This window comes from Bombina bombina, chromosome 6 (genome assembly GCF_027579735.1).
Source record: "Bombina bombina isolate aBomBom1 chromosome 6, aBomBom1.pri, whole genome shotgun sequence".
Lineage (NCBI taxonomy): Eukaryota > Metazoa > Chordata > Amphibia > Anura > Bombinatoridae > Bombina > Bombina bombina.
This window is the reverse complement of record NC_069504.1, coordinates 738,979,152-739,005,065: the sequence shown is the minus strand read 5'-3', so window position 1 is coordinate 739,005,065 and position 25,914 is coordinate 738,979,152. Positions and strand designations below refer to the sequence as shown.

At 38.6% G+C, this 25,914-nt stretch overlaps 1 protein-coding gene across 1 annotated transcript in view; it reads left to right on the top strand.

The window, feature by feature from the left end:
• The window catches only part of BIN3 (bridging integrator 3), a 291,723-nt gene that overhangs the window by 252,885 nt on the left and 12,924 nt on the right, over window positions 1-25,914 (top strand). Inside the window, exons 5-6 of the mRNA XM_053717975.1 lie at window positions 2,050-2,186; window positions 24,626-24,666. Coding sequence (XP_053573950.1) covers window positions 2,050-2,186; window positions 24,626-24,666 — 178 coding nt within the window. The remainder of the gene's footprint in view (window positions 1-2,049; window positions 2,187-24,625; window positions 24,667-25,914) is intronic.

The following is a 25,914-nucleotide window of genomic DNA, read 5'->3' as shown; positions in this document are numbered from 1 at the left end:
GGGTCCTTTCAACCATCCAAATCTAATTTCTCTGAGGCTGACTGCATGGAGATTGAATGCTTGATTCTATCAAAGCGTGGCTTCTCTGAGTCGGTTATTGATACCTTAATACAGGCTAGGAAACCTGTTACCAGAAGAATTTACCATAAGATATGGCGTAAATATTTATATTGGTGCGAATCCAAGAGTTACTCATGGAGTAAGGTTAGGATTCCTAGGATATTGTCTTTTCTACAAGAGGGTTTAGAAAAGGGCTTATCTGCTAGTTCGTTAAAGGGACAGATTTCTGCTCTGTCTATTCTTCTACACAAACGTCTGGCAGAAGTTCCAGACGTTCAGGCTTTAGCTAGGATTAAGCCTGTGTTTAAGACTGTTGCTCCGCCGTGGAGCTTAAACTTAGTTCTTAACGTTCTTCAAGGCGTTCCATTTGAACCCCTTCATTCCATTGATATCAAGCTGTTATCCTGGAAAGTTCTGTTTTTGATGGCTATTTCCTCGGCTCGAAGAGTCTCTGAGTTATCTGCCTTACATTGTGATTCTCCTTATCTGATTTTTCATTCAGACAAGGTAGTTCTGCGTACTAAACCTGGGTTCTTACCTAAGGTAGTTACTAACAGGAATATCAATCAAGAGATTGTTGTTCCATCATTGTGTCCTAACCCTTCTTCAAAGAAGGAACGACTTTTGCATAATCTGGACGTAGTCCGTGCCCTGAAGTTCTATTTGCAGGCAACTAAAGATTTTCGTCAAACTTCTTCCCTGTTTGTCGTTTACTCTGGACAGAGGAGAGGTCAAAAGGCTTCGGCTACCTCTCTCTCTTTTTGGCTTCGTAGCATAATACGTTTAGCCTATGAGACTGCTGGACAGCAGCCTCCTGAAAGGATTACAGCTCATTCTACTAGAGCTGTGGCTTCCACCTGGGCCTTTAAAAATGAGGCCTCTGTTGAACAGATTTGCAAGGCTGCAACTTGGTCTTCACTTCACACTTTTTCAAAATTTTACAAATTTGACACTTTTGCTTCTTCGGAGGCTATTTTTGGGAGAAAGGTGCTTCAGGCAGTGGTTCCTTCCGTTTAAAGTTCCTGCCTTGTCCCTCCCTTCATCCGTGTACTTTAGCTTTGGTATTGGTATTCCATAAGTAATGGATGACCCGTGGACTGACTACACTTAACAAGAGAAAACATAATTTATGCTTACCTGATAAATTTATTTCTCTTGTAGTGTAGTCAGTCCACGGCCCGCCCTGTCTTTAAGGCAGATCTAAATTTTAATTAAACTCCAGTCACCACTGCACCCTATGGTTTCTCCTTTCTCGTCTGGTTTTGGTCGAATGACTGAATATGACATGTGAGGGGAGGAGCTATATAGCAGCTCTGCTTGGGTGATCCTCTTGCAACTTCCTGTTAGGGAAGAGATATATTCCATAAGTAATGGATGACCCGTGGACTGACTACACTACAAGAGAAATAAATTTATCAGGTAAGCATAAATTATGTTTTTTAAGAAAGTGGTGGCTGGAAACGATTTATATTTTTACTTCTAATATAACAAGCACCTGGGCAAAAGCCTTGGATGAGACACAGGTATACGTGTTCCTAGACAATATGGTCGCACATTGCAAGCCTGGATTATTTCTAATACATCATGCACCTGGGAAAGAGCATTGGATGAGACACCGTTATTTGTGATCCTTCTGCTTTATGCGTGATCTTGAAAAGAATTCCTGCTCAATATTATAAGAAGGCTCGCCAAGTTGCACATTTTACTATTTGTATCTTGCAGTCATGTGTAGAGAAATATTTTTTCTCGTATCTATCTCTACATAGGTCTTAGCTTGGCTGTGCATCAGCCTTCATTAGTAGGGACGGGGATGGATATATATTGGCACCCTGAAAGCTTCTGGGAATGTTTACTGAAATAAGAACGAAGACCCACAAGCACAGAATATATGACACTACTTCAAGTGAATAAGTTGATTTAATTGATATATGTACTACTTCCTCTACTACACTTGCATTCTAATATGCTTCTTATTCACCCTATCAATAGCAATGTCAAAGTCAGCAGTGAGGATATCTTCAGATCTTATGGGAAATCCACTATGTGAACCTGACCCAAATTTTTTAGAGATGGTGACTGCTCTGGATACAGCCATGAAACGTATGGATGCATTCAACCAAGAGAAAGTAGGTACCTGCAAGACTCTGCATGAATTATTTATTATTATGTTGGGTATGGGAGTGTTTTTCCTTCCCTCCCCAACTGCAACATGGCAGAGCAGGTAAAGGGAGGGATGGGACAACTGTGTGGTTTATTTTCTATTTTTATTTCCCCCCCTCCTGGTAGGGTCCCTTGGGGACAATCCTGGTGTCTAATGGGGGTTGTGAGGCACCTGAGGGACCTCACCCAATACTCTGGTACTTCCAGCCCTCATGATTTCAGCTTATGAATCAGGGAGACATGCAAATGTAAATGCTTCAGCTGCATTTGCTTTTCAAGTTTCTCCTCTTTGCTTCTCTTCTGGGTGGGTGGGAGGGGGCGGGCAATCACTAACTGGAGTCCCCAACCCTTACTAGATACCAGGATTGTCCCCAGGGAGTGTATTGGGAGGGGGTTTGTACACTGGGGCAATTATTGTTACAGATGGGAGAAGGAGAAAGAAGGTATCTACAGTAAGTTAAAAACATTTAAAAAAAAAAAAAAAGTCTAAAATTGCAGTAAATTGATTTAACGTGCTTGGAACTCAAGACATTTTATATATTTATATTATTAAAAACCCACACATTCATACACATATATAAAATCACTTTTTATGACAGCAGATGATATTTATGTCTATTTGCTAGGTATGTGTTTTGTTCTTTATGTAATACTTATTATCAAAGTAAGTTTTTCTTTCATGATTCAGAATAGAGCATGCAATTTTAAACAACTTTCTAATTTACTTCTATTATCAAATTGTATTTGTTCTCTTTGTATCTTTTGTTGAAAAGCAGGGACATATGCTTAGGAGCCAGCCCATTTCTGGGGCACTATTTTGCAGCAGTTTTGCAAGAATGTTATCCACTTTCAAGACAGAGCACTAGATGGACTATTTCCTGCAATGTAGTGCCTAGGTTGCCTACCTAGGTATCTCTTTAACACACACAATATCATGGGAGCCAAGCAAATATGATTAAAACCTCTCTTTTAAATCTATGCTCTGTCTGCATCACACAGAACATTTTTGTGTTTCATTTCTCTTCAAGGTGGTGAGAGTCCACAGGTCCTTACTGTTGGGAATTAATCACCTGGCCACCAGGAGGAGTCAGACACCCTACACCAGAGCTGTAATATCCCTCCTACTTCCCTGACCCTCTCAATATTTATTTGCCTTGTATATGAGTAGGCAAAGATAGATGTGTTCTGCATTTTATTCTAGATTACAGGAATAGTAATCCCACATAGGATAACACATGGAAGAGAGGGGCATAGGAGAGCTGTGCAATGTAAATCTCCTTGCGGGAGTTGTGGTCACAAGCCTGCTACAGATGTTGTTGGGATAGTTCCTTTAGCCTCCTCCTGTGTGGCCAAACATCCCACAGACTTTCAGCAGGTACAAAACACTCATGTACTTCCTAGACAGGTAACAGCAGCATAGCACATAAGCAGCTACCTCAAACTAAAGCACACGGTAGATATAAGCACTACAAGAAGCATCACAGTATAGGTCTGTGATACATTTTTAATCAGCTTGGTAACTGGCCTTTTATACCGGGGGCACAATGATTTCTAGTGAAGGGTTTGTGCACCTTGTTATCTTGCCATGGCATTGGAATCACTTATTAACCTTATGGTTCTTTGGGACATGACTTACATTATTTAATATACGTAGGCCTGTGTGCTTATACTGTTGGGGTGGTTTTACATGCTACGCCCCCTTTAAATACAAGACTCTGCTCTGGACAGGCATTTTTTAGCTGTCCTCATTTGGGATATGCAAACCTACTCAGGAGCGCTAAGAAGGGCAGGGTCCACTCTAAATGCTGAGGGCAAGAAGTGACAGAGCACATAGTATCAGGAAGGAGAGAGTTAAAGATTCGGGCGTGCTACCCGCCTCTTCCTGTCACTTTCCTCACGGCTATAGTTCACAACAGATGGTTTTCTCTGCAATGTATCACTGGTATTGGAAGGGGAAAGCGTCGACCCTATTCCACAAGCAGGGGACCAGTTTATTAGGTAGTTAATAATAATTTCACTGTAATTTTTTGGGCTATTTCTGTTTAAATATAAATAGACCTAATGTTTGCTGTACATGCTGTTACTGGAGGGGTGATAAGTGTAGCTTGTAACTCTAGGATATCTTGTACTGTTCTTTTTCATTTTTGTTAGTCCTCTGACAGAGATACTACGTAAATTGTCACAAGGCACTTTTATTGTACAGAGTGGGGCAAGTTTATTTAAATCTATGATTTCTTGTACTATAACAATCATTTAATGGAGCAGACTGAAACAGTTTCTGTTGGTCTAGACCCACTAGAGGGTAGATCTACTGATTTTGATTTGCCAGCAAACAAATCTATGCTTTGCAAATTAGTTACCATCTGTCCTCCAGCTCCACTTTGCAGTACTTGCCTAAGTAATGCTGTAAATACAGAATGTCCTCCACCTGTGTATACTACACATGGTGGGGTTACTGACTTTCCCCAGACTTAGAGAGTCACTTAAAGTCCACTATTTTTGAAGTTTTGGCACCTTCAAGTAAGTGTAAATATATTTCCTAAAGTTCCTTTACTAGGGGTGAGGTATCCACTGTTGCTTTGACTACCAAGCAAGTTCAGTTATCTGACTCTGACAAATATTCTTCCTTTTCTGAGGGAGAGTTGTCTTCTAAGGAATTATCCTCCAATTCTGATCAGAAATTGGAGGAGTCTACCTTTCAATTTAAACTAGAGCATCTACGTTCCTTACTTAAAGGGACAGTCAAGTCAAAATTACTTTCATGATTCAGATAGAGCACACAATTTTAAACAACTTTCCAATTCACTTCCATTATCTAAATGGCACAATCTTTTTGTATGCACACTTTTTGAGGCACCAGCTTTTACTGATCATGTGCAAGATTAACAGGATAAATGTATATGCATTTTGTGATTGGCTCATGGCTGTTGCATGATGCATTAGCAAAAAAAATTTAACTGACATTTGTCAGAAGAAAAACTACAACTTATTTGAAATTCAATCTAAGTGCTTTTGCATTGTTTCTTTTATTATGCATTTATTGATTATGGAATTCTATTGTTTTTTTAGTAGTCCTTTAAGGAAGTTTTGAAGACTCAAGGGGTTCAGGACCCTAAGGCAGCTGAGACTACACCTTTAAACAATTGGATATTATCTTCAAACCTAAAGTTAAGTCAGTTGAAGTTTTTCCAGTTCCTGTCCTAGTCACGGACATCATTTCTAAGGAATGGGGACAAGCCTGGTGTTTCGTTTATTCCTTCTCCAAAATTTAAAAGACTGTTTCCTATTCTAGATTCTAATCTGAAACTTTGGGGAGCCATTCCTAATGTGGATAGTGTTATGTCTACTTTAGCCAGATGAACCACAATTTCTCTTATCAGAACTATCAGTTTCCAGATATACCTGTGAAGAGGTATAAATTAGCTAAATGGATCTCAACTGCAGATATAAATATTATCTTAAGTTTGTATGGAATGTATGTAAGTATCCCTGCAGATAAATCAGTGGTGAACATAAGTTCTATGTGAACTATACAATGACTGCAGGGAAACAAACAGTTAATCTGTGGCTATAGATAGACAACTACATAGAGACTGTAATGTAGTTGTTTTCCACTGCCCCTTTAAACTCATGAGTTATATAACATGTTATGAGAATAATAAAGTAGAGCATATAATTTAAACTTGACAAAAAAATATCAAATAAGCATAGGATATTGTATCAGCCTCATATGAACAAGCAGATTTAAGTTAAAGCAAGGGTTAAGCGTCTGTCACAAGTATATAGCAACTGGAGAGACATACATAAGAATCAGTGGTTAGGAATAAAGATGCTGATCCAAAATTAGGTTTCAAAGTCACGTAAATCAGAAGTTACACAACATTAGCTGACAAATATTGAGTGAGAGGTCTGACCTGAAACTGCAGGTAGGAGTCAGAGGAGCATGTGCAGTTTGTGCTAAACTCAGCCGGAGATCGTGGAGCTGTCGGCATGTGATGTCACCGCTAAGATCCGGACAGCAGAGAGGAGCGGTGAGCAAGAGGACTGCAGGAGGCTTGCGACAGAGAGCGCTGGAAGTCAGCTGAAGACGTGCTGCGGTCTACGTCAAGAAGTAGGAGGGGCTTAACACAGAGTAATCAAGTTACGAATACCAAGCGTAGAAGTGAAGGCAGAAGGGAAATTTATATGCAGGGTAGAAGCCATAATGAGTCTTAAAGGTACAACACCCCATATAAAGTATATAATTAAAGGAAAGTTTGAAGATGACTGTTGAAACTTATTGTCATGACACCTCTAGAAGACAGCATTTCCTTTAGAAAACCTATGGACAGGAAGCTAGATGGGTTTCTCAGGAAGGCCTTCCTGCAATGGGGTATATTATTTTAACCTGCTTTGGGTATCACTTGCGTGGCAGGAGCAGCATCTCTTTGGTGTGACTCATCTGAGCTGGTTTTGGAGGAGTTATTCTTAGAGGATATTCAGGAGAGCACTCGTTGCTTGCGATTTGCACACTCCTTTATTTGTGATGCGATTATGCGCCTTAGTGTAATAAAATATGGCCTTGGCTGTCCTCTCCACAAGGGTGCTTTGGTTGAAGTAGTGGTCTGCTGACATGTTGTCAAAGTTGAGACTCCTAACTTAAGCTTTCAAGGGAAAGAGCTTGTTCGGTCCCGGTTTGGATTCTATTATTGCCATAATTACAAGTGGAAAGGGGGAGCCTTCTTGTCTCAGGATAAAAAAAAAATCTTTAACAATGGGTAAATATGTCAACCACTTATGCTCCTTTCGCCAGTCCAGGAATCAGAAATCTTCCCCTTCTCAGAAACCAGATTCCTCCAAATTCACCTGGAAGCCCAATCCATCCTAGAATAAATTAAAGTAAAACAAAAACTCACCTTCCAATGCAAATTTGCATGAAGGTGTGGCCCCTGATCCAGACTCATTGCTGTTAGGGGGCAGATTAAGCCTTTCTAAGCAATCCTGGTCTCGATCTGTTCGGGATCCCTGGGTAATGGAAATTATTTCTTAGGGATACAGACCAGGCTTTCGGTCACGGCCTCCTTGAGAGAGGTTTATTCTGTCTGATTTATCAAAGAGCAGCATTCCTTCAGTGTGTGCACAATCTGGAGGACATAATAGTTATTGTCCCATTTCCTGTGTCAGAACAGGGGAAAGTTTTTATTCTAATCTGTTCATTGTTCCAAAGAAGGAGGGAATGTTCAGATCCTTTCTGAATCTGAAAACTTTAAACAAATTTTTGAGGGTCCCTTACTTAAAGATGGAAACCATCAGATCTATTCTTCCATTAGTCCTCCAGGGCCAGTTCATAACAACCATAGACTTGAAGGATGCTTATCTGCACATCCCTATTTACAAAGAACACTACCGGTTCCTTTGTTTTGCTTTCCTAGACAGGCATCCATTTGTAGTGCTTCCCTTTGGTCTTGCTACAGCCCCCAGTATCTTTACAAAGGTTTGGTTGCTCTCCTTTCAGTCGTCAGAGTGAATGAAATAGCTGTAGCTCCCTAACTGGCGATATTTTGGTTTAAGCTTCATTCTTTAGCGACTGTTCATACAGAGAAATCACTCTGGTTTATTCACAGTCATGGCTGGGATGTAAATGTGGCAAAGAGTTTGCTCACTCCTCTTACAAGAGTGTCCTTTCTGGGGGTAATCATAGATTCGGTCTCAATCTATTTTTTGGCAGACCATTGCAAGCTCAAATCTATATCTTGGTGGATATCCCCATGTCGGTGTCTCAATGTATTATTGCAAGCATGAATAAGGGTTAACAAACCTGAAACATTGCTTATTTTGATGTCTGTATTGAAATAAAAATAAAGAAAATTATTTTACAGTGCTGTGGACATTATCCTTGTTTAATCGTGACTGGGGGATTTAGGTAGAGTCCCTGTCTTCACGTGCACTATACTACTTGTAAGTTGCTGTTTTTCTTATGTGTATGGCTGATTATTCTCTGCCTGAAATGTGCAACTGGAGTAATTAAAAATGAATTTTACAAAATCTACAGACGGAACCAAGATGTTTGCTTACACGGACCTGGACGCAGCCAGGATTACCACTCTGTCCAAGGGCTCAAGAGATTTTTTAAGAACAGCACCAGTCGAAAATTTAAGCAAAGAATATGAGAAAATGGCCTGCAAAAACATAAAATGGGACCTCCATGTCACCACGTTATCTGAATACTATCGGGTTAAAAGAATTCCCAGGGGTCTAAGAATGAGCACTTGTCCGACGTTGCTGAAAAACAACAAGGAATATTGCGATAAATTTGAATCAATACTAAACATGTGCTCTTACGATTTGATGGTCCTAACTGTGGAGTGATTACTTAAGAACCATCCAAGAAAATAAAATAAAGCTAAACAAAGAGGAATTATCTAAAATAACATCACCCGAGGAAATGGATGTCCTGATCAAACAAGTGGAAGAAAACGCGGCGGAGCTGCAAAGAATAATAAGAGAACGTAAAAGGCAAAAGTTTCAAAGAGACTAACTGGATTACCAGTTGGGTATTGTGTATAAATTGAGAAGCAGTAACCAAGGTTACAAATACAACAAAAAGGGTGAAGGACACAGAACCAATAGGCAACAAGAAAAGGCAACAGGTGGTGCAGGAGGAGCTATGATATCAGGCTCTGGGTCAGAAGAGTCCTCCCCTTTGGATACAAACAGCGACGACGCAAAAACAGAGGTGAGAGGAAACACTGCAAGAGGCAGAGAAGCAATAAGGGGATCGAATCGGAGAGGACGGCAACTTTATGGCTATCAGCGCCAGGGATTGGGAAGAACCTAGACGGAGAAAACACGGAACTATCCTCAGTGTTAAATATTTCTGGACATGAACTGACAAAAGATGAATGTGACTTGTTAGAGAAGGGGCTGTCATTTTGCCCCTATACCAACACCAACTTTCTTTTAATTAAATAAAGACTTACAGGTTTTATAGGAATGTAAAACTAAAGGTGTGGTTTAATCAAAATATCTATATTGAAAATGTGAATACAATAAAAAAAAAACTGAATGGTCCCTTAAAGAATTATCTTTAAAAAATAATTGTGTTTAATCCAGTTGTAGTAAATCACAGAGTTGGTACATTAATTGTGCTGGTAGATAATGATATTCACAAACTAAAATAAAAAACTGTCAAAACAAATAATTCACAATGTAAGAGACATAATTTAACAAAAGTTGAATTTAAAGCGATTAAGTCACTTAAAAAATCAAATGAAGTAACCATTAAGAGAGCGGACAAGGGAGGAGCAACAGTTACTCTTGATAGAACATATTATGTAAAGGAAATTGAGAGTCAATTGGGAGATAAGGAAACATATAAGAAATTAAGCTATAATACAATAATTCATATACAGAAAGAAATCGAAAGAATCCTTAACAAAGCATTTATTACCAAATTAATTGATAAAAAACCTGAGAGAATATCTGTATAATAAAAACCCAAGAAATCCCATTTTCTATACTGTGCCAAAAGTGCACAAAGATGCATTTAGATCCCCAGGAAGACCCATAGTCTCCAGTGTAGAATCTGCATTCATTAATATCTTAATATTCTTAAACAAAATACTACAACCAGAGGTCACACAAATATCTTTGTATTTAAAAGATACAGGAGACTTTCTAAAAAAGCAAAAGAAATGGTCTTTGAAACTTACAAGTTCTTAATCTTCACAATGGATGTAAAAAGCCTGTACACGTCAATTAAGCATGAGACAAGGATTAGTGTAATAAAAAAGTGCTAATGGTAAACAAAAAATACACTGACTGACAAGTGGAATTCATTGGAGACCTATTAAGAATACTATACTGGAATAACTTTCTATTCCAGGATGACTGGTATATCCAGATAAAAGGAACAGCCATGGGGACGAACGTTGCCCCATCATAAGCCAACTTGTTCATGAATGAAATAGAAGAAAAAATAATTTATGAAAACAAGAGGTTCGTCAATTATGGAGCCACATGGTGGCGTTACATTGATGACGTGTTTGGCATATGGTGGGGCAACGCAGAGTCACTTAAAGAATTTGTAAATGAAATTAACTCAGCCGGAAGGGGACTTGAGTTCTTAGTAGAGTATAGTGAGGAGTCAATAACTTTTTTAGACACTAGAATTTCCAAAGAAGGTAATACATTAATATTTGTCCTTTATAAAAAGGAAACAGACAGGAACACCTTGCTTAGCTATGACAGTTTCCACTCTAAGGGATTAGTAGACTCACTCTCTAAAAGCCAGTTATTTAGGGTAGATATAATTGTAAGTAATAAAAATACCAAGGAAATAAGAATGAAAGAAATTAAACACAAATTCCTTGACAGGGGATACCCCGAATCTCTCCTTAATAAACAACCAACTAATGTAAAAGAAAAAACTGATAAAAAAGAAAAATGATAGACTGGTATTAGTTACACAATACAGCCCCCACAGAGAGAAAGTTGCACGTGTCATAAAGAAACACTGTCACATATTACAGGAATGCAATAGAGATATTCAAGAATCCCCCCTTAATGGCCTATAGAAGGGTCAAAAAACTGAGAGACCAGTTAACAAATACAGACATAGGTTCTAAAAAGAAAGACAAACAAACTTTTTTAAGTAAAAAGAATCTAGGCTGTTATCCCTGTCTGGGCTGTATGAGCTGTAGCTCTATGATAAAGTGGAATTTCTTCTTTCACCCCAGAAAAGGAAAAGAGTATAGAATCAATGAATACTATACGTGTGAATCCACGTTTGTAGTGAATCTCATTAAATGCTCCTGTTCCCTAATCTATGTAGGGGAAACTACCCGCATGGTTATGGACAAGATGAGCCAACATCACTCTAACATAAGGTGCAACAACAAAGAAGTCTCAAACCTTTTCTTAAAATCTGGACACCAAATAAGCCAATTAAGATGGCAGGTGATAGACAGTGTAAATCCACGGATAAATGGAGCCAAAAGGGAAAAACTCCTTAAACAAAAAATAAATGTTCTGGATCCAGGAGCTAGACTGCATGACCCTAAAAGGCTTAAACAGAGAGTATGACTGGTCTGTTTTCCTATAAAGTAACTTAAAAAGTTATTGTTTCACTTTAATTCAACAAGTATAAAGTGTTTAAAGAGGTTAGAAACAATGTTTAAGTACTAGAAGAATAGGTGCAACATAATAACCATAAAAAAATGTGTAAGCAATTACAGGTGGCCCTCGGTTTACAACGGTTCAATTTGCACCGTTTCAGAATTACAACCTTTTTTTTCAGTCATGTGACTGCTATTGAAAAGCATTGAGAAGCTGTGCATTGATTAAAATAGCCAGTAGGTGGAGCTGTCCGCTTGTGTTGCAGCAAAGATATGCAAGCAAAGGAAGCAGACATTAATCAGTTTAACCAGACCTGAGCTATCGAGCAGCTTGCAAAGGAACAAGATCTTCCTGTCTATAAATCAGTCCAGATTGGAATGCATAGAAAGAACTGTTTGCAGAAAAATGCAAGTAAAGTCTGTGTTGTGTGATTATATTATTAGGTTTATAATGCTGTTTAGCAAATGTTTTTGTTAATTTAACTTAGTTTAATTATATATTCTGTGTTGTGTAATTATTTTATTAGGTTTATAATGCTGTTTAGCATTTAAAGTCTTCATTTCAAAGCTTTAAAAATAATGTATTAGGTGTTACTTATGCCAATTTTGAGAGGGGCCTGGAACCTAACTCCCTCACTTCCCGTTGACTTACATTATAAACTTGGTTTCAATTTACAACGGTTACTATTTACAACCATTCCTTCTGGAACCTAACCCCTGCGTAAACTGAGGGCTACCTGTATTCAATGTTTTTATTGCAATGTAATTAATGTTTTTGACCAGTAGATGGCAGCAAAAACACGTTTGTAGTTGGCGTGAATCTGAATGCTTTTAAATGTCTGAATCACAATGTATTATTGCAAGCATGAATAAGGGTTAACAAACCTGAAACGTCACTTATTTTGATGTCTGTATAGAAATAAAGATAAAGAAAATAATTTTACAGTGCTATGGACATTATCCTTGTTTAATGGTGTCTCAGGGGATGGTTTCCTGAAATCCAATATGGGAAATAATCACAACAGACGTCAGCTTGTCAGGTTGGGGGAAGTCTGGGGCTCTCAAAGGTCTCATGGAGTTTGGTCACCTCACGAAGCGAGGCTACCAATAAATGTCTTGGAACTGTGCAATTTTTTGGCCACTTTAGGCTTGGCCTCTTCTCGGTTCAGTTCCTTTAATTTGCTTTCAGTCAGACAATGTCACAGTGGTAGCCTATATCAATCATCAAGGTGATACCCACAGTTCTCTACAGATGAAAGAGGTTTTTCTCCTATCCTAAATTGGGCAGAGTTTCACCAGTGTACCATTTCAGCCATTTACATTCCTGGGGTCAACAACTGGGAAGCAGATCATCTGAGTCATCACATCTTACACTCATGGGGAATGGCCTCTCAACCAGAAGATTTTCGATCAGTTGGTACATCGCTGAGCTCTCCCAGAAATAGACCCAATTGCGTCTCATGTGAACCACAAACTCTCCAGATATGGGTCGAGGTTGAGAGATCCTCAGGCTAAGTTGATAGACGCTCTATCAGGTCCTTGGTCTTATCATCTAGTTTACCTTTTTCCACCAATTGTGCTTCTACTGAGGGTAATTGCTTGGATGAAGCAAGAACACATTTTTGCAATATTAATAGCTCCTATGTGATCTTGCAGGATGTGGAATGCAGATCTGGTTCAGATGTCCAGTTCTCCACCGTGGCATCTTCATCAATGTCTAAATCTGCTGTCACAAGGTCCATTCGTTTATCAAAACCTTCAATCTCTAAGTTTGACTGCTTGGAGATTCAACACTTAGTTCTTTATCAAAGAGGTTTTTCTGTCATAGAAACCTTGGTTCAGGCTTGTATGCCTGTTACTAGAAAGATTTTGCACAAGGTGTGTAAAGTGTACCTATCTTGGTGTTTAGATCGAGGATATGCTTGGCATCCTTTTAGAATTCCTTGTATCTTGAAATACCTTCAGGATGGCCTAGATAAAGGCTTATCGGCCAGTACTCTTAAGGGTCACATTTCTGCACTGTTATTAAGCCTATTTCTCCTCCATGGAGTATAAATTTAGTACTCAGAGTTCTGCAATCTCCACCATTTGAGCCTATACATACCTTCTATATTCAGTCGTTATCTTGGAAGGTTCTGTTTTTCTTAGCTACAGTATTTCTTCAGCTAGGAGAGTTTCTGAATTGTCAACTGTCTCTTGTGAGCCACCGTACATGGTTTTCTATCAGGACAAAGCAGTGTTATGAACTTTGTCCAGTTTTCTACTTCTTGGTTTTTCAAGGATGAGCCTTCAATGGAACAAATTTGCAAGGCTGCAAACTGGCCTTCGCTGCATAATTACACTAAATTTTATAATTTTGAGGCAGCTTTTGGAAGTAAGGTCCTTCAGGCTGTAGTTTCTAGTAAATAGGTGCCTGCTTTTTCTTCACCTTTTTTATCCCACCCATTTTTTTCATGGACCATAGACCTTGGGTTTTAGTTCCCAACAGTAAGGACCTGTGGACTCTCACCACCTTAAGGAATGTATTCTTGCCTGATGATAAATGTATTCTTACTTGATAAATTCCTTTCTTTCTTGGTAATGAGAGTCCACAAACCCACCCATTTTTCCTAGTTAGCGGCAGTTCTAGTTGGCACCTCTTTATCCTACTATCTTTCTTACTTCTTCCTATTCTTGGCTATACTTAAAGGGACACAGAACCCAAATTATTTATTTCGTGATTCAGATAGAGCATGCAATTTTAATTAACTTTCTAATTTACTCCTATTATCAATATTTCTTCGTTCTCTTGCTATCTTTATTTAAAAAAGAAGGCATCTAAGCTTTTATCTTGGTTCAGTACTCTGGACAGCAGTTTTTGATTGGTGGATACATTTATCCACCAATTAGCAAGGACAACCTAGGTTGTTCACCAAAATGGGCCAGCATCTAAACTTACATTCTTGCATTTCAAATAAAGATACCAAGAGAATAAAGAATATTTGATAATAGGAGTAAATTAGAAAGTTGCTTAAAATGTTATGCTCTATCCGAATCATGAAAGAAAAAAAATTGGGTTCAGTGTCCCTTTAATAATGGGAGGGTCAGGGAAGTGGGAGGGATGTAAAAACTCTGTTGTAGAGTGTCTTTGCCTCCTCCTGGTGGCTAGGTGATAAATTCCCAACAGTAAGGACTCGTGGACTCACCACCAAGAAAGAAAGGAATATATCAGGTAAGAATAAATTCTGTTTTTATTGCATCTCTTATCATATACAAGTTTTCTGACAAGGGCACTATTCTTCTATTCTTATAGTCTTTGCTGGAAAATGTCACTAGCTCTCTGGTTTTCAACCCTGTACTCAGGCCTCCCTAACAGGCCACATTTTGAGGATATCTGGACTAAAGCACAGGTGATATAATCAGCTGATTAATAAACATGGTTATTTTACCTGCTCTCATCCAAGGTAATCCTGAAAATCTGTCCTGTTGGGGAGGCCTGAGGAAAGGTTTGAATACCAATGCACTAGCCTTAATAATGAATAGATTGTACCAGACATGTAAGAAAAGAATCATTTCCCTCTCTTTAAAATGGAGCAGACTAGTATGTTTTTTCTTCATGTTATTTTTTCTTTTCTTAAGTGTTAATTTGTTTTCAATCCTGCTGGTACTTTTAATTATATATTTTATATATTATATATTTTCCAGCCTAACCTATACAGTATATAGTAGACAGGAACCCTTTCTGTTGGTGGATCCAGGGTGTAAATTGAAACATTTGTTGAAAATTGCATGCTCTATCTGAATCTCTTATTTTTACTTTACTGTCCCTTTAATGTCTTTTGCATTCCGTTAAATCCAAATAACTAAACAATCAGAAATACAGCACATTTACATATTTCTTTAAACAGTGGTGGCTGGGGCAGTGCCCCTCCAAATGTCCCCAAATTACCTATTATTATTATTATTATTGTTATTTTTGTTATTATTAGGTTTTTCTTAATTTTATTTTCCAGTCTCTTAATTATAGTGTTGTTTGTTTATTTAGCTAGTGCAATTTTATTTTAATGTTTGTGCTTTTCTAAATGTAATCATGCATACCACTTTAAAAAATCATTTTATTTCCCTTCTTTCTTCCCCATCTCACCTTTTATGACCAGTCAACATAGTAGATTTGCATAATCAACAAATGCAAGATAACAAGACAATACAATAGCATTTACTCTGAATTTCAAATAAGTAGTAGATTTTTTTCTAACAAATTTCAAAGTTATGTATATTTCCACTCCCCCTGTACCATGTGATAGCAATCAGCCAATTACAAATGCATATACGTATAGTCCGTGAATTCTTGCACATGCTCAGTAGGATCTGGTGACTCAAAAAGTGTAAATATAAAAGACTGTGCACATTTTTTTTAATGGAAGTAAATTGGAAAGTTGTTTATTTAGCTAGTGCAATTTTATTTTAATGTTTGTGCTTTTCTAAATGTAATCATGCATACCACTTTAAAAAATCATTTTATTTCCCTTCTTTCTTCCCCATCTCACCTTTTATGACCAGTCAACATAGTAGATTTGCATAATCAACAAATGCAAGATAACAAGACAATACAATAGCATTTACTCTGAATTTCAAATAAGTAGTAGATTTTTTTCTAACAAATTTCAAAGTTATGTATATTTCCACTCCCCCTGTACCATGTGATAGCAATCAGCCAATTACAAATGCATATACGTATAGTCCGTGAATTCTTGCACATGCTCAGTAGGATCTGGTGACTCAAAAAGTGTAAATATAAAATATAAAAGACTGTGCACATTTTTTTTAATGGAAGTAAATTGGAAAGTTGTTTAAAATTACATGCTGTATCTGAATCATGAAAATTGAATTTGACCTGAGTGTCCCTTTAAACTGCCCCACGCAGTAATGTTATATTTAGACTCTCCTCTTCCTGTCCCTTCAATCTAAACTTATAATGAAGACATGGGCAGCTGTAGTCCACAGACCTAGGTAATAAAGCAGGAGAGTACTACATCTATCAGCATATAATAGCTGAAGCTGGCCAATCACATCTTGGGTCATCTCTCACTGTGAGTCATTTCTTCTGCCACTAAATCAGTGCACTATGACATTTAGATTCATTTTGGAGACACAAATACACAGGTTAGTTAAGTGTTATGTTGTTCTCCCTCAATTCTTTTACGGATTTATTCAAGTTACACAAGATTCAAAGTGTAATAAACAGTTTGTAATTGTTAATCATTGCAAATATTTAAAAAATAATACATATTTCTCCAACATTGGTGTGTCCGGTCCACGGCGTCATCCTTACTTGTGGGATATTCTCTTCCCCAACAGGAAATGGCAAAGAGTCCCAGCAAAGCTGGTCACATGATCCCTCCTAGGCTCCGCCCACCCCAGTCATTCTCTTTGCCGTTGCACAGGCAACATCTCCACGGAGATGGTTAAGAGTTTTTTGGTGTTTAAATGTAGTTTTATTCTTCTATCAAGTGTTTGTTATTTTAAAATAGTGCTGGTATGTACTATTTACTCTGAAACAGAAAAGGATGAAGATTTCTGTTTGTAAGAGGAAGATGATTTTAGCAGACAGTACCTAAAATCGATTGCTGTTTCCACACAGGACTGTTGAGATGAAGTAACTTCAGTTGGGGGAAACAGTTAGCAGTCTTTTCTGCTTAAGGTATGACTAGCCATATTTCTAACAAGACCATGTAATGCTGGAAGGCTGTCATTTCCCCTCATGGGGACCGGTAAGCCATTTTCTTAGTTAAACATAAAAGAATAAAGGGCTTCAAAAAGGGCTTAAAAACTGGTAGACATTTTTCTGGGCTAAAACAATTGCTTTACTAGGCATATTATGCAGATTTTAACTAATTATTGGTATTATAATCTTGGGGAACGTTTAGAAAAACGGCAGGCACTGTGTTGGACACCTTTTTCAGATGGGGGCCTTTCTAGTTATAGACAGAGCCTCATTCTGGGACTGTATAGGGGTTACATGTAAAAACGGCTCCGGTTCTGTTAATTTAAGGGTTAAAGCTCTGAAATTTGGTGTGCAATACTTTTAATGCTTTAAGACACTGTGGTGAAATTTTGGTGAATTTTTAACAATTCCTTCATACTTTTTCACATATTCAGTAATAAAGTGTTTTCAGTTTGAAATTTAAAGTGACAGTAACGGTTTTATTTTAAAACGTTTTTTGTGCTTTGTTGACAAGTTTAAGCCTGTTTAACATGTCTGTACCATCAGATAAGCTATGTTCTATATGTATGAAAGCCAATGTGTCTCCCCATTTAAATTTATGTGATAATTGTGCCATAGTGTCCAAACAAAGTAAGGACAGTAATGCAACAGATAATGATATTGCCCAAGATGATTCCTCAAATGAGGGGAGTAAACATGATACTACATCATCCCCTACTGTGTCTACACCAGTTATGCCCACACAGGAGGCCCCTAGTACATCTAGTGCGCCAATACTTATTACCATGCAACAATTAACGGCTGTAATGGATAACTCCATAGCAAATCTTTTATCCAAAATGCCTACTTATCAGAGAAAGCACGATTGCTCTGTTTTAAACACTGAAGAGCAAGAGGACGCTGATGATAACTGTTCTGACATACCCTCACACCAATCTCAAGGGGCCATGAGGGAGGTTTTGTCTGATGGAGAAATTTCAGATTCAGGAAAAATTTCTCATCAAGCTGAACCTGATGTTGTGACATTTAAATTTAAATTAGAACATCTCCGCGCACTGCTTAAGGAGGTGTTATCTACTCTGGATGATTGTGACAATTTGGTCATTCCAGAGAAATTATGTAAGATGGACAAGTTCCTAGAGGTTCCGGTGCCCCCCAACGCTTTTCCTATACCCAAGCGGGTGGCGGACATAGTAAATAAAGAGTGGGAAAGGCCCGGCATACCTTTTGTTCCCCCCCCTATATTTAAGAAATTATTTCCTATAGTCGACCCCAGAAAGGACTTATGGCAGACAGTCCCCAAGGTCGAGGGGGCGGTTTCTACTCTAAACAAACGCACTACTATTCCTATCGAAGATAGTTGTGTTTTCAAAGATCCTATGGATAAGAAATTAGAGGGTTTGCTTAAAAAGATTTTTGTACAGCAAGGTTACCTTCTACAACCAATTTCATGCATTGTTCCTGTCACTACGGCAGCGTGTTTCTGGTTCGAGGAACTAGAAAAATCGCTCAGTAAAGAATCTTCGTATGAGGAGGTTATGGACAGAGTTCAAGCACTTAAATTGGCTAACTCTTTTGTTTTAGATGCCGCTTTGCAATTAGCTAGATTAGCGGCGAAAAATTCAGGGTTTGCTGTCGTGGCGCGCAGAGTGCTTTGGCTAAAGTCTTGGTCAGCGGATATGTCTTCCAAGACAAAATTGCTTAACATTCCTTTCAAAGGTAAAACATTATTTGGACCTGATTTGAAAGAGATTATTTCAGACATCACTGGGGGAAAGGGCCACGCCCTCCCACAGGATAGGTCTTTTAAGGCTAATAATAAGCCTAATTTTCGTCCCTTTCGCAGAAACGGACCAGTCTCTAATTCTGTATCCTCTAAGCAAGAGGGTAATACTTCACAACCCAAACCAGCCTGGAAACCAATGCAAGGCTGGAACAAGGGTAAGCAGGCCAAGAAGCCTACCACTGCTACCAAAACAGCATGAAGGGATAGCCCCCGATCCGGGACCGGATCTAGTGGGGGGCAGACTTTCTCTCTTTGCTCAGGCTTGGGCAAGAGATGTTCAGGATCCTTGGGCGCTAGAAATAGTTTCTCAAGGTTATCTCCTGGAATTCAAGGAACTACCCCCAAGGGGAAGGTTCCACAGGTCTCAATTATCTTCAAACCAAATAAAGAGACAGGCATTCTTACATTGTGTAGAAGACCTGTTAAAGATGGGAGTGATACATCCAGTTCCAATAAGAGAACAAGGAATGGGATTTTATTCCAATCTGTTCATAGTTCCCAAAAAAGAGGGAACATTCAGACCAATTTTGGATCTAAAGATCCTAAACAAATTTCTCAGGGTACCATCGTTCAAAATGGAAACTATTCGAACGATCCTACCTACTATCCAGGAAAATCAATTTATGACTACCGTGGATTTAAAGGATGTGTACCTACATATTCCTATCCACAAGGAACATCATCAGTTCCTAAGGTTCGCTTTTCTGGACAAGCATTACCAGTTTGTGGCACTTCCATTTGGATTAGCCACTGCTCCAAGGATTTTCACAAAGGTACTAGGGTCCCTTCTAGCGGTTCTAAGACCAAGGGGCATTGCAGTAGTACCTTACTTGGACGACATCCTGATTCAAGCGTCGTCCCTGTCAAAAGCAAAGGCTCATACGGACATCGTCCTAGCCTTTCTCAGATCTCACGGATGGAAGGTGAACAAAGAAAAAAGTTCTTTGTCCCCGTCAACAAGAGTTCCCTTCTTGGGAACAATAATAGATTCCTTAGAAATGAGGATTTTTCTGACAGAGGTCAGAAAATCAAAATTTCTAAGCTCTTGTCAAGTACTTCATTCTGTTCCTCGTCCTTCCATAGCGCAGTGCATGGAAGTAATAGGATTGATGGTTGCAACAATGGACATAGTTCCTTTTGCACGAATTCATCTAAGACCATTACAACTGTGCATGCTCAGACAGTGGAATGGGGATTATACAGACTTGTCTCCGACGATTCAAGTAGATCAAAAGACCAGAGATTCACTCCGTTGGTGGCTGACCCTGGACAATCTGTCACAGGGAATGAGCTTCCGCAGACCAGAGTGGGTCATTGTCACGACCGACGCCAGCCTAGTGGGCTGGGGCGCGGTCTGGGAATCCCTGAAAGCTCAGGGTCTATGGTCTCGGGAAGAGTCTCTTCTCCCGATAAACATTCTGGAACTGAGAGCGATATTCAATGCTCTCAGAGCTTGGCCTCAACTAGCAAAGGCCAAATTCATAAGGTTTCAGTCAGACAACATGACGACCGTTGCATATATCAATCATCAGGGGGGAACAAGGACTTCCCTGGCGATGAAAGAAGTGACCAAGATAATTCAATGGGCGGAGGATCACTCCTGCCACTTGTCTGCGATCCACATCCCAGGAGTGGAAAATTGGGAAGCGGATTTTCTGAGTCGTCAGACATTCCATCCGGGGGAGTGGGAACTCCATCCGGAAATCTTTGCCCAAATAACTCAATTATGGGGCATTCCAGACATGGATCTGATGGCGTCTCGTCAGAACTTCAAGGTTCCTTGCTACGGGTCCAGATCCAGGGATCCCAAGGCGACCCTAGTAGATGCACTAGTAGCACCTTGGACCTTCAACCTAGCTTATGTATTCCCACCGTTTCCTCTCATCCCCAGGCTGGTAGCCAGGATCAATCAGGAGAGGGCCTCGGTGATCTTGATAGCTCCTGCGTGGCCACGCAGGACTTGGTATGCAGACCTGGTGAATATGTCATCGGCTCCACCATGGAAGCTACCTTTGAGACAGGACCTTCTTGTTCAGGGTCCATTCGAACATCCGAATCTGGTTTCCCTCCAACTGACGGCTTGGAGATTGAACGCTTGATTTTATCAAAGCGTGGGTTTTCAGATTCTGTAATAGATACTCTGATTCAGGCTAGAAAGCCTGTAACTAGAAAAATTTACCATAAAATATGGAAAAAATATATCTGTTGGTGTGAATCTAAAGGATTCCCATGGAACAAGATAAAAATTCCTAAGATTCTATCCTTTCTACAAGAAGGTTTGGAGAAAGGATTATCTGCAAGTTCTCTGAAGGGACAGATCTCTGCTTTATCTGTTTTACTTCACAAAAGACTGGCAGCTGTGCCAGATGTTCAAGCATTTGTTCAGGCTCTGGTTAGGATCAAGCCTGTTTACAGACCTTTGACTCCTCCCTGGAGTCTAAATCTAGTTCTTTCAGTTCTTCAAGGGGTTCCGTTTGAACCCTTACATTCCGTAGATATTAAGTTATTATCTTGGAAAGTTTTGTTTTTGGTTGCAATTTCTTCTGCTAGAAGAGTTTCAGAGTTATCTGCTCTGCAGTGTTCTCCGCCCTATCTGGTGTTCCATGCAGATAAGGTGGTTTTGCGTACTAAGCCTGGTTTTCTTCCGAAAGTTGTTTCCAACAAAAATATTAACCAGGAGATAGTTGTACCTTCTTTGTGTCCGAATCCAGTTTCAAAGAAGGAACGTTTGTTACACAATTTGGACGTAGTCCGTGCTCTAAAATTCTATTTAGAGGCTACTAAAGATTTCAGACAAACATCTTCCTTGTTTGTTGTTTATTCTGGTAAAAGGAGAGGTCAAAAAGCGACTTCTACCTCTCTTTCCTTTTGGCTTAAAAGCATTATCCGATTGGCTTATGAGACTGCCGGACAGCAGCCTCCTGAAAGAATCACAGCTCACTCCACTAGGGCTGTGGCTTCCACATGGGCCTTCAAGAACGAGGCTTCTGTTGACCAGATATTTAAGGCAGCGACTTGGTCTTCACTGCACACTTTTGCCAAATTTTACAAATTTGATACTTTTGCTTCTTCGGAGGCTATTTTTGGGAGAAAGGTTTTGCAAGCCGTGGTGCCTTCCATTTAGGTGACCTGATTTGCTCCCTCCCTTCATCCGTGTCCTAAAGCTTTGGTATTGGTTCCCACAAGTAAGGATGACGCCGTGGACCGGACACACCAATGTTGGAGAAAACAGAATTTATGCTTACCTGATAAATTACTTTCTCCAACGGTGTGTCCGGTCCACGGCCCACCCTGGTTTTTTAATCAGGTCTGATGAATTATTTTCTCTAACTACAGTCACCACGGTATCATATGGTTTCTCCTATATATATTTCCTCCTGTCCGTCGGTCGAATGACTGGGGTGGGCGGAGCCTAGGAGGGATCATGTGACCAGCTTTGCTGGGACTCTTTGCCATTTCCTGTTGGGGAAGAGAATATCCCACAAGTAAGGATGACGCCGTGGACCGGACACACCGTTGGAGAAAGTAATTTTTCAGGTAAGCATAAATTCTGTTTTCTTAGTGAATAGGCTAATAATTTATCATCTAGTAAAAATGCTCTGTAAACTTCTGAGCAGTTTTCAGATTATTACAGCAAATCAAATATGACTTTCCTTTATCTGAATGCATCTTAACCCTGTAGAATTAGAGAGGACAGTGATGCATTGCTCTTCAAAGTTTACTGGAAGACAAAAGTTGAAGCAACATGTAAGTTGCTAAACGTTTTTCTATAAACTTAAGGGTTTTTATTAAAAGAAATAGTTTAGTTTTTAACAGTTTGAAGGATTGAAAAAAAAGAAGTTTTAAGATGTAGAAGCACTAGTTGTAACCTACTTAAATAAGCTGCATGTGGTGAAAATATTAGTCGTATACTAAATGTGCTGTATTTCTTCTTATATTTTATACTTGCAATGCTTTTTAATGCAGGGAAGAGTACAATAGTCATTGTAAACGGTTCTCTATAAACATTAGCTAATATTATTATTATTCTTTTGCAAGTGTATAACACAGATAGTTTTCTCAAAATGCAGCCATCTTAGTAAATATATTTATATAAAGTAATCATGTGACCTCATGATCAAGCGAGAAAACAGACCCAGTTTGTCTAACCTCTCCTCATAGCTTAAAGGGACACTGAACTCAATTTTTTTCTTTCATGATTCAGATAGAGCATGCAATTTTATGCAACATTCTAATACTCCTAGTATCAATTTTTCTTCATTCTCTTGCTATGTTTATATAAATCACTAAGGGCTGACAGTTGTACAAGCTTAGGGATCGTTTAGCAATGATCGTCCGCATTGAAAGACAATCATTGCTAAACGATATCTAAGCTTGTACAACTGTCAGCCCTTAGTGATTTATATAAACAGGAGAACTCTTGAAAAGCAGAAATCTTCTTCCCCGAGAGTATATGCAGCGTCACAGCCTCCCCCTCCCTCTTCCCCCTTCCCCCATGGAGGTTAAAACAAATAAATTACACTGATGATAGTGCCTGGCTGCCTGCAGAAAACGGCTTTTCTTAAAACCTAAAACTTGTGGGCAGTTTGAAGTTTTAACTGTGGGGGAGTTAGAAACACAAATAAACAGTACTTAATGATCAATTTATTAAAGTTAAGATGCATATTATGTGTATTATACATACATGGTTAAATCTAATACCTTTATACTCAAGCAAATGTTTATTCAGTCACAGCAGCTCACACAGATGTAATCCTCTAAGTACACTGTATTTAATATAGCCGTGTTTGACCTTGACTGCATCATGAGCATGTGACTTCTGTGCCCCTGCCTGTAGCGTGCGTTACAATATGGCAGCTTACATAGGAGAATCCAGCAGTGGATCAGTGTTGTACTTTAAAACAATATCCTTCAACAGTTTGGGGTAAGAGGAGCATATAAAATACTCAGCAGTGATTATTTTATTTTTATTAATAAGAAAAAGTAGGTTTTAGGGATTATTAGAAGACAGTTGTTTAGTGTCCCTTTAATAAGAACAGGGCCCAGCACTGATTCCTGGGGGACTCTACTAATTACCTTTGTTCAATCTGAGTATGATCCGTTTACAACTACTCGTTGCTCCCTGTCTTTTATCTAGTTTATTTTTCCATGAGCTAAAATCTTCAGCAATTCTCAGTCCCTTAATTTTGTACATAAATCTTTCATGTGGCACTGTATCAAACGCATTTGCAAAATCTAAGTATATCACATCAACTGATTCCCCTTTATCTATAGTTTTACTTACTTCCTCGTAGAATCTAATTAGATTAGTTTGACATGATCTATTTCTCATTAAAAACATGCTAATTTGAACTCAAAATCTTGTTTACACGAATATACTCATCAATATAATCCCATGTAATCCCTTCAAGTATCTTCCCCACTATTGATGTCAGACTAACTGGTCTATAGCTTCCTGGATCAGCCCTACTTCCATTTTCAAAAAGTGACATCACATCAGTTTTACGCCAGTCCTGGGGTACTATGCCTGAGGATAATGAGTCTTGAAAAATTAAAAGTAGAGGTTTGGCTATAATAGTGTTAAGTTTCTGTAAAACCCTTGGGTGTATTCAATATGATGTCAACTATGTTTTAGCTAAATTCTATAACAAATAGACATACATTACTGAATAAATATGATTTCTGTATTAAAACAATTACAAAAACAAAACTTATTATGGTTATAGAAATGTCAGAATATTTTGCCCCACCAATTTAAAACTTCACCAGCCGCCACTCTGCATAAATTCAATAATTATCTCTGTGCTTCTTCATCTTCAGGTTAACCAAATCCAGAAAACTGTCATGGATCCTCTTAAGCGGTAAGCAGTATACTGCATATATACTGTGACACTTTTGAGAATAGGGATGCGCTTTAGAAAATGATAGCATTCATTTGACCTCTTGTATATACATATATATATATATATATTTGTCCTCCTTAGTTTTTAGTTCTGTTAATCTCAGACAGTAGTTTTGTTGCATTTCAAGAGAGAAAGTGTATTGGTGTATGCTCGGTGTTAGCAATGTTTCCTATTTTAGCAGTTATAGCATGCTATCCTGGGCATTTTTATATAAAAGGTTTAGTTATGCATAAAAAACAAATGTTCAACAAAAGCAACTGTAGTAATTATTGATATACCTATTATGTCAATAATACATTAAGAACAAAGAACTTAAAAATGTTTTAAACTAGAGTAAAGTCCAATCCTTTAACAATATTCATTCAGTGCTCTCCTACTTAGTCGTATTAACCATATGTAAACTTTAAGCAATACCTTTTGTGCTTGAGGTTTAGCTGAAGTCTGTGTCTTACTGTGAGTCCTTGGGAACAGCTGATTTGTATAAGACCAGTAGTGCAGTCTTCAAAAAACTTAACCTATTGAATACATAAGATACAAGCGCATCCCAGACTCAAATGCAGTTATATTTATTCATCACAAGCACACACTAAAAATGCACTTCAAAATCTTTAAAACATATGACACAGTGTCCTACAAAGCCTTGACTGTTTTACCAGTTCTCCTAGTTGTTCCAAGCTGCGACATCCACAGATCGTTAGTCATATCACGTATACTCCGGTAGTGGTTCGGTTGTATTCCTTTCAAATGAAAAGGCAACTCTTTTCCAGTTGAAAGGGTCCCTACGCATGTTGTATACGCTTTTTTAGACTTTTTCAATGGCAGCTTTGATCTACTAGTTATTTGTGTATCTGTCCAGTATATTAACCCCCAAGGCTCCACCCCTTTGCTTACATATCATCATGACATAAGACATCACGTGACCTATGCGGATTGGTTCCGAAACTTCTGACTCGTGGGTTTCATGATGTAAACAATGCCTGCTTATTTGTTGACCCATCATCTGATTCGAAAACCCCATAATGTTTCTTATCCATTCACTCCTGGTCGAACACTTTTTATCTTGCACCAGATCTATATTATACACCAATTTTTTTCATGATGATCATTTGCAGGGCTAGTGTATACATTTGTGTGTAAATGATGTATAAAATATAAAGTTTAAAAGTATGATTCATAAATATAACTGCATTTGAGTCTGGGATGCGC